This window comes from Budorcas taxicolor, chromosome 11 (assembly GCF_023091745.1).
Source record: "Budorcas taxicolor isolate Tak-1 chromosome 11, Takin1.1, whole genome shotgun sequence".
Taxonomy (NCBI): Eukaryota; Metazoa; Chordata; class Mammalia; order Artiodactyla; family Bovidae; genus Budorcas; species Budorcas taxicolor.
In genome coordinates this window covers 31,755,060-31,774,338 of record NC_068920.1, presented here as the reverse complement: position 1 = coordinate 31,774,338, position 19,279 = coordinate 31,755,060, and the positions used below count along the sequence as shown (strand labels likewise).

The 19,279-nt window shown below is 51.5% G+C and overlaps 1 protein-coding gene across 1 annotated transcript in view; it reads left to right on the top strand.

The window, feature by feature from the left end:
• Positions 1–8,697: 8,697 nt before the first annotated feature.
• GABBR1 (gamma-aminobutyric acid type B receptor subunit 1) overlaps positions 8,698–19,279 on the top strand; it is a 28,285-nt gene continuing 17,703 nt past the window's right edge. Inside the window, exons 1-8 of the mRNA XM_052648440.1 lie at positions 8,698–8,819; positions 9,220–9,304; positions 10,015–10,218; positions 10,949–11,134; positions 12,494–12,514; positions 14,025–14,185; positions 17,562–17,696; positions 18,076–18,246. Coding sequence (XP_052504400.1) covers positions 9,220–9,304; positions 10,015–10,218; positions 10,949–11,134; positions 12,494–12,514; positions 14,025–14,185; positions 17,562–17,696; positions 18,076–18,246 — 963 coding nt within the window. The 5' untranslated portion in view covers positions 8,698–8,819. The remainder of the gene's footprint in view (positions 8,820–9,219; positions 9,305–10,014; positions 10,219–10,948; positions 11,135–12,493; positions 12,515–14,024; positions 14,186–17,561; positions 17,697–18,075; positions 18,247–19,279) is intronic.

Sequence of the window (19,279 nt, the reverse complement as noted above, 5' to 3'; positions counted from 1 at the left end):
TAAATATTCTTGCAATAAATCAGTTCTAGTTCTAACGTTTTTTTGAGCTTACCTGAAGAAAGATATATCTGCTGCCCTGCCTCCCCACAAATAAAAGTAAACCAATTTCCTGGGGGGGAAAAACCACCACCACCAACAACCACCACATGCAACCTAAGTCTATCTAACTCCCAGATAGACTTTGGAGATTGCATGACCCCTCAGTGCCCACAGAATGAAATTACTCAGGAGTTAAAATCAAGAAATGGTCACTTTCTGGGTGGTTCAGTGGTTAAGCCACCATCCTTCCAATGCAGACAGTGCAGGTTCAATCCCTGGTGGGGGAACTAAGATCTCATGTGCCAAGCGGGTGGCCAAAAAAAAAAATAAAAAGGTTGTAGGTGCTCAGCCCATCCTAGTTGTGCTTCTCTTCTGAGCCATTTCATCCTCCTTCCCAACCAGTACATTCACATTCCTCCCTCCACATTAATCTCCTGTTTAGCTTGTGTTCTTTCCTCATAGGCCCCTAGAGTATCAGCTACATCCTTACCCCCAGTCCCCTCAGTAACATGTTAGTAAGAGGGTAGGAAATTCAGGGATACTTGCTATTTAAAAAATTCCCCACAATGGCTTCAGTTGGTTTGGGTTTAGGGAGGGAGACTTCAAAGGGTGACTGTTCTCAGATTTAGGACAGTGAGCACAAGAGGAGGATGAAACAAGACACCCTGTCTTGCCTGCCGGCTGCTTGACAGCAACCGGGGACAGCAGGGTCACCAGTCCTTTTCCCAAGGTCCACTGGGTCTCCCTCTTCTTTTCATTTGTCCCCTTCCCCTGTCCTACTTGTAATTAAAGAGACAGAATAAAAATGTGCTCCAGATACAGAGAGACGATTTCCACCTTTGTCCCTATTTCACAGCAGCATCCTAGAATAAGACCAAGAAGACTGATCTTTGGAAGAGCACCTTCCTTAAGAGCAGCAGAAAGGGCAGGAGGACAAGCTTCCCAGTAGCATCTTACTGTACTAGTATAGTACATGGACCACCATGAGTGCTGCCATCTGAATGAAAGCTTATACATCACCAGAAACTATACCTAAAATGCCATTAGAGGAAATTCGAGGGTGATGGGAAATGAACAGAGATCCTGCCAGGCTTAATACTGGTGAGGCAGCTTCAGTTTACTAATCCAACTAGGATGGGCTATGCACCTACTGGACACTAAAGGAAGGGCATGGGCATCCCGGCACCATGGGCCGCATAACAACAGCACCTGCAAATAAGGCAACTAAGGAGAGACATTGCTACAAGTTGTTTAGTTGCTGAGTTGTGTGCATGGACTGTCCCATGGACAGTCCTCTGTCCCAGGCAAGAATACTAGAGTGGGTTGCCATTTCCTTCTCCAGGGGATCTTCCTGACCAGGGATCGAACCTTTGTTGACTGCATTGGCAAGTGGATTCTTTACTGCTGGAGCCATCTAGGAAGCCCATAGCTAAAAGGAAACATCTCAGAAAATACTGGAGAAGCCTTCCTGAAGAGGGACCCTGCCTGTGTTCCTGCCAATCCCCTGGCTCTATCTATGCTTGGGTGAATCTACTCCTAACAGAAATCTTACTCATGTAATGTTTGCCCCAGTGGTTCCATCCGCAACAGCATGGCTGATACACAGAGGACTCCCAAGGAGTCAGACCCCTGGGTGCTTTCGAAATACCTCCCACAGCTGATCATCAGGCTGAGCAGGGTCTTTGGAGTCAGATAAACAGATGTTCTGATCTCAGCTTATTATGTGTGAGACACTGGGCAGATTATTAAATTCACTTGCTTCTCATTTTCCTAGCTTATAAAAACAGAAATTACATCTATACCAGAGAATGTTATAAGGAGCAAGTGAGACAGTCTAAGTAAATCACACGGCCCCAAACTGTTAATAATACAATAAATGCTATTATTGTGATTCTGTAACTCACAGGATGGAAAGACCTACATATATGGAGGGTGTGTCACCATTATGGCCCATGGAAAAAAGTACCTATTTTACCAATACCTGCAAGGTCTTTGACAAACTACAGACACCATGAAGACGACTTCCCTGGTAGCTCAGCTGGTAAAGGATTGCCTTCAATGCAGGAGACTCTGGTTTGATTTCTGGGTCGGGAGGATCCCCTGGAGAGTGGATAGGCTACGTACTCCAGTGTTCTTGGGTTTCCCTGGTGGCTCAGACGATAATGAATCTGCCTGCAGTGCAGCAGACCTCGGTTCCATCCCTGGATTGGGAAGATCCTCTGGAGGAGGGCATGGCAACCTCTCCAGTTTTCTTGCCTGGAGAATCCCTATGGACAGAGGAGCCTGGCGGGCTACAGCCCATGGGGTCACAAAAAGTCGGACACGACTGAACGACTAAGCACACAAAAAATGCAATCAGGCCAGCACGGTTGGAGCAGGGTGAGTGAGAGAAGGAAGGACCAAAGGCCTGGGTTTGTTGCCCAGCTCTGCTATTTATTGGCTGTGTGACCTTGGGGAGTTCATTTAGACTTTCTGAGCAGCAGTTTTCTCATCTGACAAATGGAGATATCACCACACTGAGGCAGTTGAAAGGATTAAGAGAGATAATGCGAGTTCTTTGTAAATGATACACCAATAAGGTATTATGTTTCCATGCTGCTCTAAGTGTAATAAATACTGAAAGCATCTGAAGGTGTGGATGAGTCATGCTGGTTTTTAGAATTTCAGAATGATGTCTTGGAATAATAGGGAAGAGGTAAAACTCAGCAGGTGTTTGTTTACTCTAGGTTGCTAAAAGCAGAGCTTGCTTCACAGCTGTTCGAGACTTTCTTTCTGCTAGGATTTGAGTAGTATGATATGATTCTCTGGCCCAGGGCAGGACCCATCTGCCCCACTGTAGTAGGGTCATGGTTTCCATATAGGGCCTTTATGGAAATCCTCAATGGTGTTTTTATGGTATAGTCATGGTGGTGGTAGTTTAGTTGTTAAGTCATGTCCGACTCTTGTGACCTCATGGACTGTAGCCTGCCAAGCTCCTCTGTCCATGGGAGTTCCCAGGCAAGAATACTAGAGTGGGTTGCCATTTCCTTCTCCAGGGTCTCTTCCCAACCCAGGGATCAAATTCAGGTTTCCTGCGTTGCAGGGAGATCTTTATGGACTGATCCACCAGGGAAGCCCTGTTTCTATGGTATTTCCATAAGCAGAATTTCTAGTCTGTATGTATACACACACAACATAACTGAATCACCAGAAACTAATACAACATTGCAAATCAACTATACGTCAATAAAAATTAAAAACTAATAAAAAATTAGTTCCAGTCTGTTGCCTCAGGTGTGTTCATTTGACTCCTGAAAACATCTATTTGTAAATATTTTCTCATACTTGTATAATGGGTTCCACACAACCTTTTCTGTAATTCCAAAATCCACAATGCTCTGAAAACCAAAAATTTTGTTTCTAAACTCATTTGGTGGCATACCTGGCTTGACTTGCCTCCACTTTGCGGCAAAGCCGGAGGTAAACCTGTGTATGGTCTTTACTCAGCCTAGTATTGAGAGTCATGCATTTTACTGCAGAAACATGCTTGTGCTTATTATGGGCCTGAGACCTGGATATACATATCAAACAATGGAGTTTTCAACATTCTGTGGTTGCTAATAGAAAAATCTGGGTGATGTGTCTTTTAACTCTGAATATCATTTGGTTAGTGTCCTAGAATGCTCCAGTACTTTGGCCATCTGATGCAAAGAGCTGACTCATTTGAAAAGACCCTGCTGAGAAAGATTGAGGGCAGAAGGAGAAGGGGACGACAGAGGATGAGATGATTGGATGGCATCACCAATTCAAAGGACATGAGTTTGGGTAAACTCCGGGAGTTGGTGATGGACAGGGAGGCCTGGCATGCTGCAGTTCATGGGGTCGCAAAGAGTCTGACACGACTGAACGACTGAACTGAAGTGAACTGAGTGTCCTAGAGTGCTTAGCATTAGTGAGAATCATGATAGATAAGTGAATTGGATATTTCAGAAGAGAAAAATGTTACAGCAAAATGAACAAGTAGGATCTCTACCAACCAATTTCATACATGCATTCTGATGCATGTGTTTTTTGAAATTGTATGATTAATTATGCATACTTGGTGTATATACTTATATATATTTAATTAAACATGATACTTCCTTATCATAAAATCCTTAAAAATCCGATTGTCTCATAGTTCCATGAGTAGAAACACTTAGCAGATTTGTTTGTGAGAACAGAATATTTTCTAGATCTGCTAACCTGACCTCATATACCTTTTATAAGAGAGACAAACTAACCACTGCCTTTTTTATTGCTTAGGTTAACCTAGCATTTCATTACATTGTGTTCATTCATTATTATAGAAGGTCTTATTTATGGAGAAATTATTTGCAGAGGTAACTCACCTTATCACCTTTATAATCTGGTCACTACTGGCCCAGAGCTGCTGAGAGACAGTGGTCCCCATGACCTCAGAGCATCTTGTGGGTACAGGAGGTAAGTACTGGGCTAGACATTTGCAATGTGGCTTTTTAATTTCATTGAAGTTTTGTGAATTCCTGATTGGATTCCCCTGTATATGCCTTAGTGAAGCCCAGCATGCAAATAACTCATGTTTAATTTTAAATCTTTGTCCTATACATTTTTCTAAACAGCAAGAGCTGTGCAGGACAGAAAACCTAGCCTGAAGGTAACGTAAGAGGGTACAAATATCCTCCCTTCACACACTGACCACTGCTGCTTCAGATGGGAAGACAGAGCTGAAATGCAGTGTGATCTTTGATGAAGAATACCTTGGGGTGAGAGTTAGATGAGAGATGCGCCTTGAAACGAAGTCTGGATGCACTGGAAAGTCTTTGGAAATGAAGTAAAAGACGTGGAATTCAAATATTGGCTCTGTTGATTTTGTAGCTCAGTATCCTCTGATTTGCTTCTTAACTTCTCTAAATCACAGTTTACTCTCCTCCAAAATTAAAACTTCCTTTGTGGCTCAGCTGGTAAAGAATCTTCCTGCACTGTGGGAGACCTGAGTTCGATCCCTGGGTGGGGAAGATCCTCTGGAGAAGGGAAAGGCTTCCCACTCCAGTATTCTGACCTGGAGAATTTCATGGACTGTGTAGTCCATGGGGTCGCAAAGAGTTGGACACGACTGAGCGACTTATCACTTTCACCTCTCACAAAATTAAAACATTGCCATCTATTTTGCATGGTTGTGTGAAAATTATATTAGATGCCCCACGAAAGCATCTAGCAGATCATCAATTAACTGAGCTACTTTGGTTAATATGTTTTTAGGGCTTACGAGGTGTTAAATTCTGGGCTTTTTCCTCTCAGAGTTGGACAGAACATGAGGCAGATGAGAGGAAAGAAACTGGAAGTATGGGAAATAAAATGAACATGGAAATTGGTCAGGTAATTGGTCATGGAAATTCTCAGTTAATCTGAGTGGGAACGCCACTGTCTCTATAAAAAAAATAGTCCCAAACTGAGAAAACTGCCTTTGGTGTTGCCAAAGGCATAAAAAATACAGGAGCGATGGAAGGAAGGAATCAGGTCCAAGGACTTTTCTGGAAGAGAGGAGTTCTGAGCTGGATGTGGAAGAAGGACGTGGATTGACTGTGGGGAGGAGGGGTTAGGATACTAAGCTGTGAGTGGGGAAGGAAGGACCTCAGTAAATCCCTGAGGAATATGGACCAGGAAGCTGGGAAGCCATATTGGAGAGTACAAAGGTGTGAAAGAAAGAGTTGCAGCTACTGGTGGAAAAAGGTGAGTGGTTTGTATACTGAATATAATTGGAGCCTCTCTCCATACTCTCAGATGCCTCTGCCCATTGAATAAGAGATATTGGCTACACTGCTTCAATATGCTTTTGAAGGTTAAAAAAAACCCCAACAATTAAAAACAAGTATGATAAAGGTAATATTTGTAAAACATTTGAAAAAAATTGAACCAATATGACCCAAAAAAATGTATCTAATAATTTTATGGCCCCAGAGGTAATCATAGCTAATATGTTAATGTATTTCCTTTCAGCTTTTAAACACATGTATACCACAATTGTACACATTTTGTATTCTGCTTCCCCCCTCAAATTTGCTTATTTTCCCATGTAAATGTCATTAAACACTCTTTTAAACATGTTTTTATAACTATTCCTTTGAATGAATAACATTCTAATTTATTGAATCAACATTCTGTGATTTGGACATTAAAGTTATTTCCTTTCTGGGCTAGCATCAGCAGTGTGGTGATAAATATCACCAAGATAAATTTCAATTTCATAGAATCTTAGACTCCTCTTTTCTGGGGGGTGGGGGATTCCGTCCTTCCACCTTCCTCAATTCAGTGTAGTAAAGGACTCAGGACCTCAGGGAAACAGAGACAAGTTTCCAGAGTGAGAGATTAGGGAATTCCCTGGTGCTCTCATTGTCTAGTTCCTGGGCTCAATCCCCAGTCAGAGAACTATGATCCCACAAGCTGTGCATTCGTCAAAAAGAAAAGAAAGACTAGATGAGGACCTTTTGGGCTTCTGGGAGAGTTCCTACTCAGATGCTCCCCTACAGGAAGGCCCTGCTAGCAATGGGGAAGGTGTCCTCTGGGCTCTCAACCTTGCCAGGACCAAGAAAGAGCATGACCAGACAGCTGACCTAGCCCATAGACACGGTAGAGTCAGGAAACACTTCTTTAAAGCAGTCTAGGAAAATTCTCATCCATATGATTTTTTTTTTTTTTTTTGCTGCTGCCAATAACTTGACACCCACATTTTGATTCTGCCTTGCTGAAAAAACAGCACATCTTTAGAGGAGGGGTCGCTATCATTTTGAGAGGTTAGAAATCCTGCCCTTTTTGTAGCTCAGCAGATCTCAACCACTCCCTAAAGGACAGTTTGAAAATTTGTGGGCTTTCTTTTTGTAAGTGATGGAGGGGGCCACCGAGGGCCCTAAGGGGCCCTAATGGGGAATAAGACATCCTTCAAAGTATAGCCTGCAGAGTGAAGAGCTGTCCTTTCTCCAGATTCTCAAGTATCCCCTAGGACCTTCATGTAGGTGATAACTTGTATTTAATTATCTCAACCTAGAATTTAATACAGTTAAAAAAGCGGCTTTAATATACAATGAACTTTCTAGGAATGCAATTACAGTTCTGTGTGAATTCAGGGAAGATTGACTTTGCTACCAAGAGTTGTTCAACATTTTGTTAAGTCACTTCATTGATGGCAACACGCTGGAGGTAGTTGAGTCACCAACTCAGCACCTGTATCAACCGGTGTTTGTAGCAGTTCCAGCCCTGTGATTCTATGGATAAGTGCTAGCATCTGCCTACTTCGTCATGACTTCAACACTCACACGTTAAAATACTGTTTATGTTCTTTTACTACAAATTACTTTTTTTTTTTTCTTTCTTATGCTACAGTCAGGGAAGCATTTTTTTTTTAAAGTTCTGTGTGTAGGTAGGTTATTTCCTTTATGAGTTTCAATTCAGCACAGTAAAGGACTCATGACAAGATGTTTGAAGGGCTGAAGGTTTGAGAACTTCAGTTCTAATCAGTCTCATAGTATTTAGCTTTCCCCCACCCCTTTCCAGGACAAGCCAGAAAGAAATCCACCCCCCACTCCACCCCACAAAAGAGCCTTCTGTCTCCTGTGGCAGCCCAAACCCATCCCCATGAACCATACACACACGTGTGCGTGCACACATGCACATTTCTTCCTCCACCAGAAAGACAATAGCTTGGAGCCTCTGGAACTGTGAAAAGGCCTGCACTTGCCCCGCTGTCTCTAGAGCGCCCAGTTCTTCCTTAGTCAAGAAATATTGATTGCTAGGCCCTGCTGGAGCGGAGATAATGCTGGCTTCTGCCCACTTGGAGGTTCTTTATTCTCCGGTCTTTTTTCTGTCTTTTTCCCCCCTCCTACTTCAATTTCTCTCCTTGACGTTACCCTCCCCGTCTTTTGCTTCCAGTCCTCCCTCTGCTTTCCCTCCCCAGGCAGGCGAGTAGCCTCGCTGCTGGACCCGCGGAGCCGCTCTGGTCTCCAGCTCGTCTTCTCCATCCAACAACTCCTGTCGCGCTGAGGTGGCTCCCGGCCTTCACCCCCTCCCCTCCCCGCCCCTCCGCCGTCTGACCCTGGCTTCTCCTTTCTCTCCCACCCGTCTCGTCCTGCCCCTGGTCGTCGGCTTCAGCCTCTCGCGTCTCACCCCGACCAGGGCTGCTTCTCTTTGTGCAGCCGTCTTTCTCCACCTGCATCCCAGGCTCCCTGGCTCAGCGCCAGCTCCTCGGCCTTTGGGTCGGGCCCCCTCGCCCCCGCCCCAGCTCCCAGTGGTTTGGCCCGCGGGTCCCCCCGCGCGTGTGTGGGGGTGCACCGGCGCCCCTCTCCCTTACCTCCGAACCCCGCTCGCCCGCAGCCCGCCCCCCGGCGCTGTGGGCGGTCCAGGGCGGGGCCGGGATCCGGGGCGGCTCCCGGGGTTTGGGTTGTGGGAGGTGCCCTCTCCCCAGTCTCCCCCCCTTCCCCCCGCCCTGTCTCCTCCCGCACCCTCCTTCTTCCCTCCGCCCGGGAGCTTTCCCGGTCCCCGGCGCCGCCTCCTTCCCTCCCGGCTCCCCGCTCCCGCAGCCGCCGCCGCCCCGGGGAAGGAGAGACGGGGGTGGGGTTTGGGGGAGGTGAGACCGAAGGGAGAGACCCTGGCCGGGCTGGAGAGCGGATTCGCCGGGAGGAGGGGAAGGTGGAGCAAGGGAGGAGGGGGGAGCCGGGAGGAGCGGCCGGGCCTGGGGCCTTGAGGCCCGGGAGAGCCGGGGAGCCGGGGAGCCGGGCCGGCGCGCCGAGGTAAGAGCCAGGGCCCGGGGGAGGCCGGGCTTGGAGAGGGGCGTGCGGGGAAGGAAGCCGGGGGCCGGGGGGCCGGAGGAGAGGAGGAGCGGCGGGGAAGGGAGCCGGGAGCCGCGAGGCGGCCGATCCGGGGAGCGCGGGGCAGCCGGGCTCGGGCGAGCCGCCGGGGCCCGGGGAGAGGAGGAGTCCCGGGAGGGTGGGGGTGCCGAGGGAGGCAGGAGGAGGGTGGGGACAGGCTCTCTCTCCTCCTTTCCCCCCACCCCGCGCCGGGCTCCGCCCCCGCCTCCTCCGCGGGGCGCTCTCCCGGTCCCCGGGCTGAGCCGGGTCGGAGCCCGCGAGGCGACCGGAGGGAGGCCAGGCCGCCTCCCGGGTCCGATCTTCACGGCCGCCTCTCACTCAGATGCTGCTGTTGCTGCTGCTGGCGCCGCTCTTTCTCCGCCCCCCGGGCGCGGGCGGGGCGCAGACCCCCAACGCCACCTCTGAAGGTGCACCCTTCTCCGGCGACCTCGGGCACCCCGCCACCCCACTCCCCCTTTCCTTGCATCCCCCCTACTCTCCCGTCAGCCCTACACGGCATCGGGGCCTGGCAACCCCGTCTGCTCAGCCCCACTTTACTACTCCTGACCTCCTTTCCATCACCCTTCATTATTACCCAGCACCCCCTTTCTCTGCCCCCTATTACTACACTAGGCCACCTTTTGTGACCCGCATTGTTTCCCCGTCCCCCCCCCCCCCCCCCGCCCCCCTTGCCCGGGCCCACATTGCTACCTCAGTTCCGCTTTTCCCTTGATCCTACATTGCTGCCCAGGTGGCCTTGGAAGACACCCCTCTCCTCTCATCCACATTCAACCAGATTCTCCTTTAGTCTTTTCTTACCAAACTCATTTGCATATCATACCCTTTCGTGATTTCTTACTTTTCTCCATTACCCCAACCAGCATCCTTCCCTTCCCACTTGTGGGCTCCCCGATTAGCCTTAGCCCTGGCCCATTCCGCTGTGCCCTTTAACCCAGGGCTCCCTACTCCTCCCCTCTGCCACCCTCCAGCACCTCACCCCAGCACCTGTCCTCCACCTGCCCCCTAGACCCCGCCCTACGCACCCCTGCCTCCCACTGCTGACTCTGCCTTTTCCTCCCACCCTCCCCCTCGCCCCACCATCCTTCTCTTTCCCCCTCCCTGTGGACTCACCCCCCAGGTTGCCAGATCATACACCCGCCCTGGGAAGGGGGCATCAGGTACAGGGGCCTGACTCGGGACCAGGTGAAGGCCATCAACTTCCTGCCCGTGGACTATGAGATTGAGTATGTGTGCCGGGGGGAGCGCGAGGTGGTGGGGCCCAAGGTGCGCAAGTGCCTGGCCAACGGCTCCTGGACAGATATGGACACGCCCAGCCGCTGTGGTGAGTAGCTTCCCAAAGCCCCTCCCCTTTTCGAGCCAATTCTTCCTGCCTCAAACTTGGCATCATTACTGGCAAGTCAGCACTTTAAATCCAGTGTAACTAAATTCACAAGTACATTTATGGAATGACTACTATGTAAGAGGGACTTTGCTGTGTGCAATTGCAGGCAGTAAAGTTAGCAGCCTGCAGGTTTCATTTCATCCTCCCGTCTTTAGGCCACTGACCATTTGAGGAAATATCTTGTGAGTTAGTCTCTTTGAGGTTTACCAGTGGCAGTTTATGCAAAAACGTTCTAAAATGATTTCATCCCATTTGGGAATACCTGTCTCCAGTGGAGAGACCAGTACCCCTCCCCCCCCCCCCCAATTAAAACCCAGTTTAACAGGAGTGTAAGCCAACTATAATAAGGCAAATCTGATTGTGCATCTAAAGTTACATACATCTACACATCTCAAAGCCAGACAACTGCCCACTTTGAAGAGATCCCATTTTATGTGCTTATAGCTCCATCTTGGGTTCCTATGATGGAAATGCTGTTTCTTTCTTTTCTGAATGTAGATACTTACAGGATTAAGGGAGGACTGGAAACTAGAGAAGCTATCTTTTTAATACCTGATTTCCCGCAGAGTAGGATGCTTGTGGACTCAAACTCAAAGCTGAGCCCCCTCCCTCTCTCTAAGGGGAAGGAGCCTTGTCCAACTCGCCTCTCTTTATTTTCCTGTCTCCACAGTCCGAATCTGCTCCAAGTCTTATTTGACCCTGGAAAATGGGAAGGTTTTCCTGACGGGTGGGGACCTCCCAGCTCTGGACGGAGCCCGGGTGGATTTCCGATGTGACCCCGACTTTCATCTGGTGGGCAGCTCCCGGAGCATCTGTAGTCAGGGCCAGTGGAGCACCCCCAAGCCCCACTGCCAGGGTGAGGGGAACAGCTGCCTGCATGCAGCGGATGAGGACGCTTGTCAGAGGATGGGAGCAGGGTGGGAATGGATGGTGGGGAAAACAGGGTGCTTTGGGGAGGCAGAGGTGAACACTCCACTCTTTCCTCCATCCAGTTGCCTCAGACTTCCTCCTGAAGTTCCCCATTTCCACTTTATGCTGAGGGCTTCCTTCCTTTACCTTTCTCTTGTTAATATCTTCCCCATGCTTTCAACCCTTGGGTCTCACATTTTCTTCTTTCCTTTATGAATCTCACCCTCCATCACCCTTCCTAAGATTCAAATACTACAGTTTCCCCCAGCCTCAGTCCCTTTCTGTAAACTTAACATTTCCTATGCATGATCCTCTTCTAGAATTGATCTCTCTCCATTCATTATATGCCTGAATTATTGTAAAGACTCAGCAATAAACCATATGTCATATTTAGAACAATTAATAAGATTGAAAAGAATATCCAGGGTGGCAAATTATCAGGGTAAAAGTCAAAAGACTTCAAAGTGGGGGCAGAATTGTCAGAACATTAAGAACAATCCAGAGATGGGGAAGGAAGAGGACAGTCTTTTTCTATACTTCCCAGACAACCTCCATCATTCCCCAAGGGAATCTGTCTTGTGTCCATCACCTGTTTCTCCATCTCGTTCTGCAAACTTCCCACTTTCCTGGGCTCCCAGATTCTCCCTCTGCAATCTTCTCTCCTGGGATGCAGGCATACCTCCCGCTTCCTCTACCTTTGTAGACCTTCTGCCTTTTGAGATGCTTGGACCTGGCTTTCCTCACTTAAATTATTCTGTTTGTGGTTTACCACTCCATTCTGGGAAGTGGGAGTCCCATCCAGGGATGAATTAACTATGACGCTAACGAAATTTAAGCTCCAGGGTTCCTTACTTACGCAGGCCTCTCCTTGTGCTTCAAGAGCAAAACGTAGAGGGTTTAATAATGTGTTCATGTGGTCACAGGGTTTTGTAAAAACTGCCAAAGTAAGATATTTTAACAGCAGTAGCTTCAAGTTAATCGCATTTGTAATTTTTTTTTCTCTTAAAGAGAGATCCCCAAATTTTATAATGCTTAGGCTCCACAAAACCAGGATCTGCCCATGTCTTAGCTGTTGGCACTCCTGTCTCATATTCTGTTGTCCTACGAAAAATAAAAGAAGAAAACCACAAATCCTGACCCACAGCCCCACTTGCTCTTATTCCCAGGCACCCTCCCCTCAGAAACGCAGGCTCCTGCTCCCCGCGGTCTTCGGCATGGACAGGTGTGGGAGGGGGCTGGGGATCAGGCCTGGGAAGCCGGGCGCCACTGGTAACTCTTCTCTGATCCCCGTCTTTCCTGCTGCCAGTGAATCGAACGCCACACTCAGGTGAGATCAGAAACCCTCATCGCGTGCACCGCAATCCTTTTACCCCTCACTCTTCACCCTTCACCTCCAGGGATTCTGCCCCTTAGGTTGCGGGTTCTCATCCTGCCCATTCCTCCCCTACCTTCCCCTACTCACCCCAGTCCCCAGTACGCGGCCGGCCCTTTCTTTCCCTACCTGTTTCCAGCCTCCAGTCTCGGTTTTCTGCGAGGCTGCGGTCCCTCCCATCTCCCTGCCTGGCTGCACCCCCCTCGGCTCCGCCTCCTCCAGACTCCGCTTCTGCCAAATGGCAGAGCCCCAGCAGGGGGCGGCAGAGTGCTGGGAGACCCGGAGCCTCCACCTCGCCTGCCCCGGTGGGGTTCCTTCCGACCTTCTCTGGAACCTTTCCTGCCTGCCCCCTTCCTAGGATTTCACCTGCTGACCCCATCAGCCTGGCCCACCCATCTCACCCACTGCCAGGCCTCACCCTCCCTTGCCTTCAGCGCCTCCCCACGTGCTTCCCTTCCCTACGCCCTTTCCCTTCTCTTTCATCTCAGTTCCTTCTCCCACCACCCTCTCTCGGTCCAGACTCTGTCCACCCAGCTCCGTGTTCCCTTGCTCTGTCCCCATCATCCGCACCCCCCACCTCCACGCCCTGTACCCCAGCCTTCCCCTCCCAGCTCTCCCTTTCTCTCCCAAACCGTTCCCATCGCCCTCTCGCCCACCCCTCAGCCCTTCACGCCGTCTATTCACGCCCCCATTAAGACGCTCAGGCGCCAGCCCCTTTTCTCTCGCGTCCCTCTGTCGTCCTCGCGTCTCCGTCCCTCGCCCCTCAGAGCTTCGGCCTCCCGCGGTTCCCTCCGCCCACCCTGCCCTCCGGGCACACCCCTTCCCCTCTTTCCTCCCCCGCGAACGTCCCCTTAGGTTGGGACCCTCCCCTTCCCCGTCGGTCTCCGTCACGTGGGGGTCGCGGCCGCCCTCCCCTCCCCTCCGCTCGTTCTGAGGTTCCCTCAGCCGCTCTCGCCTCCGTCCCCGCCCCCTCCCTCCCTCCCCAGGCCGGCCCCCCGCCCCCTCCCCGCCGCGCGCGCCGCCCGTGACGTCAGAGCCCCCTCCCGGCCCTGCCTCTCCCTCCTCCTCCTCCCCTCGGTCGGTCGGTCAGTCCGCGAGGAGAGTCCGCGGTGGCGGCGGCGGTGGCGGGAGCCAGAGCCGTGGGGGCCGTAGGAAGCCAGCCTTCCCTGCTTTCCCGAGACCCTATCTCCCTCCTCCGCACAGAACCAGGGATGGAGGCGCCTCCCCGAGAGCCCCTCAGCAGCCCTCCCCAGGAAAAGTGTCCCCCCTGAGCTCGTCCCCCTCCGCAAGCAGCTCCCACCCCCCTGCCCGCCCCCTGCCATGGGTCCGGGGGCACTCTCTCCCTGGGTGGGGTGGCCACTGCTGCTCCTGGTGGTGCTGGCGGCGGGGGTGACTCCGGTGCGGGCCTCCCACTCCCCTCATCTCCCGCGGCCTCACCCGCGGGTCCCCCCGCACCCCTCCTCAGAACGGCGCGCTGTGTACATCGGGGCGCTGTTTCCCATGAGCGGGGGCTGGCCGGGGGGCCAGGCCTGCCAGCCCGCGGTGGAGATGGCGCTGGAGGACGTGAATAGCCGCAGGGACATCCTGCCGGACTATGAGCTCAAGCTCATCCACCACGACAGCAAGGTAGCCCCGGACAGGGGAGTGGGGGGTGGGGGGTGGGGGGTGGGGGCTGGGGGAGCAGGGGGCCTGCTGCACGTGCCTTAGTCTGAGTCGCTTCTGCGATTGCCAGGCAGACCCCTCCCATGTGTGACTAGCTGGAGATAGGCGGGGGATGTGGGAGCTTGGGGAGAGTGGCAGAGGCTGGAGGTTCAAGATGAGGGTCTAGAGGTTCGAGGTGGTTAATCACGCTGCAGGGCAGACCCTTCTGTTCTCTGAGACCCCTGGAAGTGCCCAGGTGGGGGGTAGCTGGAGAAACGGTGATGGCTTTAGGGAACAAGCCGATCTGGTTCCTCCCGGGAGTAAACTAACCCTGGGTGGGTTGGGGGATGGAGGGAATGGAGCTGGATCAGGGGTTTACATTTACCATGGTAACAAGGTAAATCTTGGCAGCAGGTTGGAGCGGAAGGAATAGGGACCCAATCAGGAAAATGTTGAGGGACTTGAGTGCTCTAGTTTATTTATCACAACAAACAGCACGGAAGCTTGGGTCCCCACCTGACTCTTTCTCATCCCTTCATCTGCAACCCTGTTGTGGATTCCTGGATCGTGGAATTGTTTTGTGGTCTACTGTAGGCGGGAAGGCTAATGGTCAAGAGATAGGCAGAGGTGCTAGGAAAATGAAGGGGATTAGAGGTCTACACAGGAGCCCCCCACAAGAGCATGGGGGTGGCAAGAAGTCAGAATGCCGAGAAGAGAAAGAACAGGAAAGAATGGCAGTGGGGGAGGGGAGCCAGCAAGAGGAGTGGTGACTGCGTGAGACCCTGGGGTGTCTTGTGGAGCTTGGCTCTTGAGTTTGTCTTCCCTGCAGCACTGTGGCCTTTTAAGATGTGAGAAGGGAAATGGAATGTAGGGTTAGGGAGAGGGGGAAGTGGGAGAGGGGGAAAGGCCCAGGGGTAGTAGGGGATAGTTCTGTAAGATTCCTTTCCCGGCCCAACCCCCCCATGAATCACTAGGAGTATGGGGGAGGATGTGGCCCAGGCAAGCAAGGTGATTTGGGACCTCAAATCTATCATTTCTCCCAGAAGGCCCCAGAGACTTAAGGGTTTGGGGGAGAGAGAAAGAGCACAGGGGCGGGTGAGCACCTGGTGATCTTACACCTGGGGTGGACTGGGCATTTATAGTCATTCTTTGGAACAGCAGTGTACACCTAGAAATACCTGTGTGAGGGAGGAGGGGGCAGAGGTGGAGCTGAAGATGGGATGCTTGAGTAGGAGAGGGAACAAGGACTCTTCTGGAACTTTGAATCACTTCTGACACTTGCACAGTGATTCTCAGACTTCAGTGTACCTAAGCCTCACCAGAGAAGTTTGTTAAGAATCCAGATCCTAACTCCTCGGTCAGGGATGAGTCCCAAGGGTCTGCATTTTCACCAATAAAAATCTTATGTGGCTAACCCCAGGATGCCTATAGGAAGGGTAGCAGGACACAGGAAAAGAACTAGTTAGTGTAGGAGAGGCAGGATGAGAAAGAGGGTCAGATCCCATGGAGGAGTCAGTTTAGAAGAGTGGTGATTGGCTATGGGAGTGGGAATCTGGGGAGAGGGACAAGGAGGGATGGGTGCAGGCTTTAGGATAAGGGATCGTAGGGAGCTAGGGGAGCCCTGGGTGTGAGCTCCAACTCATTCACCATGACAGGTGATTCCCTGGAGGTGTCGGGGAGCAGATGGGGACCTGAGAGAAGGGAGATGGAGGAGAAAATAGCAGAGGCGGCGAGGGGGAGATGAAAAGGCAGACAAACTGGAATGTGTCGTTTCCTGCCTGCAAATCTGGATCCTTGCTCCTTGGGAGAGAGAGGAAAGGAGAGAGAGGAAGACAGATCTGGTCTATTGGGGAGAGGGTGAGAATCATGTGGCCAAGGGAGTGTGCAGTGATGGAATAGAGTGTGGAAGGGGGAAGGAGTGCAAAAGAAGGTAGGGAAGGAAACAGGAAAGATATTAGGGTCCTGTACATTGCCCTGTTTGTCCATATCTTATGTGTTCTTCTTATATGGCCTCATGGTTCCTAATAACCTCCCCTCAGACAAGAAAGGAAGGACCACTGAGGACCCTTGGGAGAAGCTGGGGGCAGGGATCTGGAGTGATAAATGCAGGAAGCTGGGACGTGAGGATGGTAAAGATACACAAAGATGTGCAAGTGGGAGGAATGCAGAACCTTCAAAACATGCAGTTGAGCAGGCACTGAGCGCTGCCCTTAGCAGGGGTAGGCCTGGGTGGGCAGCAGGGTGTTGGTTCTATGGGCCAGCCTCCCCCTGACTCCCCATTCTCCAACTTCCCACCGTGTCCCAAATGTCAGGCCTCAGTGGGAAGTGAGCAGGCCCTAGGGGGCCTTCTTTATTTCCTTCTACTTGCCCTGCCCTCCATCACCCTCCCCAGTCCACCGTGCCTCCTGTCTGTCCCCTCTGCCCTGGCTCCCCACTGGCTTCCATTTCTTCTCCCCTTCCTTTGGGGCTCCAGCAGCTTCTGAAATGTCATATTTCAGCAGGAGGGGAACAGGCAGTGGGAGCCCCACGGCTGGCTGTTCCTCCCCCCACTTCCCCTCCGCCCCTCGAGCTCTCTGCATTGTTTACTTTCCCAGCTCTGTCCCTCTCTTGCAGGCACCCCTGAAAGCATATGGTTTCTCAGGCATCCCATTCTATTTATTCTCCCCAGCTCTTCCCTCATCCTTGTTTCTCCCCACCCCCTTCTGCCCCTGAATGTCTTTTTTCCCAATGCACCCGCCAAATGTCAGAGCCCAGCAGGAGGACATGAATCCACTGAGCCAGGACCCCCTGGGGGTCTGTCCCTGTTCTCTCCTGTTTGTGTGTCTCTAGCCCTGAAAAGAGAAGAGGGAGGAAAAAAAAAAAAAAAACTAGCAGGTGGGAGAGGGAGTTTGCAGAGGTGAGGGAGGACTTTTCATAATATGGCTTTCAAGAGGCTGTCTGGGGACTTGGGGAAAATTTATTCATATTCCTGCAGACTCTTTTCTACTCACAGGTGTTTGGAGCATAGAAACCTAAGGAAAAAGGGAGGGAGGGGTCGTCGAGGGAAGGTTGGCTAGGGGGTGTCTGAGGATGCTCTGAGAGGAGGGAAGGCAGTGTTTGCATGCACACTGGCAGAGGGCGTGCAGGAGAGGGTGTGGGTAAGGTGCCAGGTGGGAGGCAGAGAAGGGTGTTTCACGAATGAGGGGAAAGGAGACTCAGGAAAGAGAAGAAATGGGGATAATGAGAAAAGAGATTGAGCAGGGGGATGGGTAACTAGGCAAGTGACTAGGTTGTTGGAGAAAAGAAGAGAGTAGGAGTTGCAGGGAGGGGAGGACCCCTGGGGGAGCTTCCCATCACCCCCTCCATCCTCGTCCTCATGCAGTGTGACCCAGGCCAAGCCACCAAGTACCTGTACGAGCTGCTCTACAACGACCCCATCAAGATCATCCTTATGCCTGGCTGCAGCTCTGTCTCCACGCTCGTGGCTGAGGCTGCCAGGATGTGGAACCTCATTGTGGTATGCGGGGCCCTGAGGGCCAGAAGGTGGGGCTGTCCCCTCTTGGGCCATTTACAAAAGAGGGGGGTGTATTGAGGACCACAGTGGCCATGCTTCCAAGATCAGAGTTCTTTGGAGAACTGAGCTAGTTGGCCTGCTAGCAGCAGTGGTCTGACAGGGCTGCAGCTGACCTGCTCACCATCAGAAGGAATGGAAGGCAGATGAATGAAAGGGTACCCTGAGGGAGGGGGCTTTTGAGGATCACTTTCCCTTGGGCAGAAGTAGGGAGGCTTGGCGAGAGTGAGGGAGAGAAGCCGAGAGGCAGGGAAGGGTGGAAGGAGCTCTCTTAGTGAGGCTGCCAGGAACACACTGGGACAGAAGGCTGTCCCTCCTCTCGTAGCTTTCCTACGGCTCCAGCTCACCAGCTCTGTCGAACCGACAACGCTTTCCTACCTTCTTCCGAACTCACCCATCGGCTACACTCCACAATCCCACCCGGGTGAAACTCTTCGAGAAGTGGGGCTGGAAGAAGATCGCTACCATCCAGCAGACCACTGAGGTCTTCACCTCGGTGAGGATGGATGGGGTGATGGGGGCCTGGGCTCAAATCCCAGCCCAGAGGGATGCGACACGGGATTCCTTCTGGGGCGAAGACCTTGGTTCTTTATCAAGAGAGGACACATTCTGAGTGGGTTAAGTGCATGTTCTTCCTGTAACCAGAGGAGTAAACCAGCTGGGTTTTCAGGACCCTCTCCAACTTTTTGATTTTAGGTCTTTAATTTTTCCCTGCTTTGATGCTCTATCCCCCAGACAGATAGACTCCAAGCAACCCAGTTCTATTAAGTAGGTTCATTTTAAAGTTGAAATAAGATGAGGGAGAGAATATGAAACTAGAACCTGGGGAGGTAGTAGATTCCAGAGGCACTCCAGGGGAGGTGGTAGGCGTGTGTGATGGGAAGAGAGGGAATAGAGAGAGAGCCAGGGGGGAGGGAGAGAAGAGAGAGGCAGACAGACACAGGCATGCACATGGCTGGTAATTGATGCGGAGGTGCAGACGTGCAAGGAGAGGTGGAGGGGGAAAAGGGAGACTTGAGGGGGGTAGAAAGGAAATACCTGGCTCTTTACCTGAAGAAGACAGTCTGCTCCCTCTCTTTAATTCTATTCTTTGGGTCCTCTATTCACTCTCGTGTTCGGTGACTCTTTAATCCTCCCCCAACCTTCTCAGTGACTCAGGACATTCTCTGATCCTTTTGTCTATCTGCCCACTTGCCTCTTGAGGTTGACATCATCCTGCCTAGACCAGACCCTGCCTTGTCTTTTCCTGGTTCTTCTATTTTCCTTTCCCCAATTTTTGCTGTCAGGCAGGGGTGAGGTGATGGGGTGACTTCCCTGGACTCAGAGCCTCAGGAGGGATTCACCAAGCACCTTCCCAGTAGGAAGCCATGTCCTAAAACCCCAGAAGCTCTCCTTCAAACTCTTCCCACAGGGGACAGAGCTGTTGGTTCAGGACCGCTCTTCCTTTGTTCTGAGTGTGTGGTCCCCAGGTGACACCTCCAGGATTTACTCCATTGTGCACCCTGTGCTTTCTCTATTTGTTCCTCATC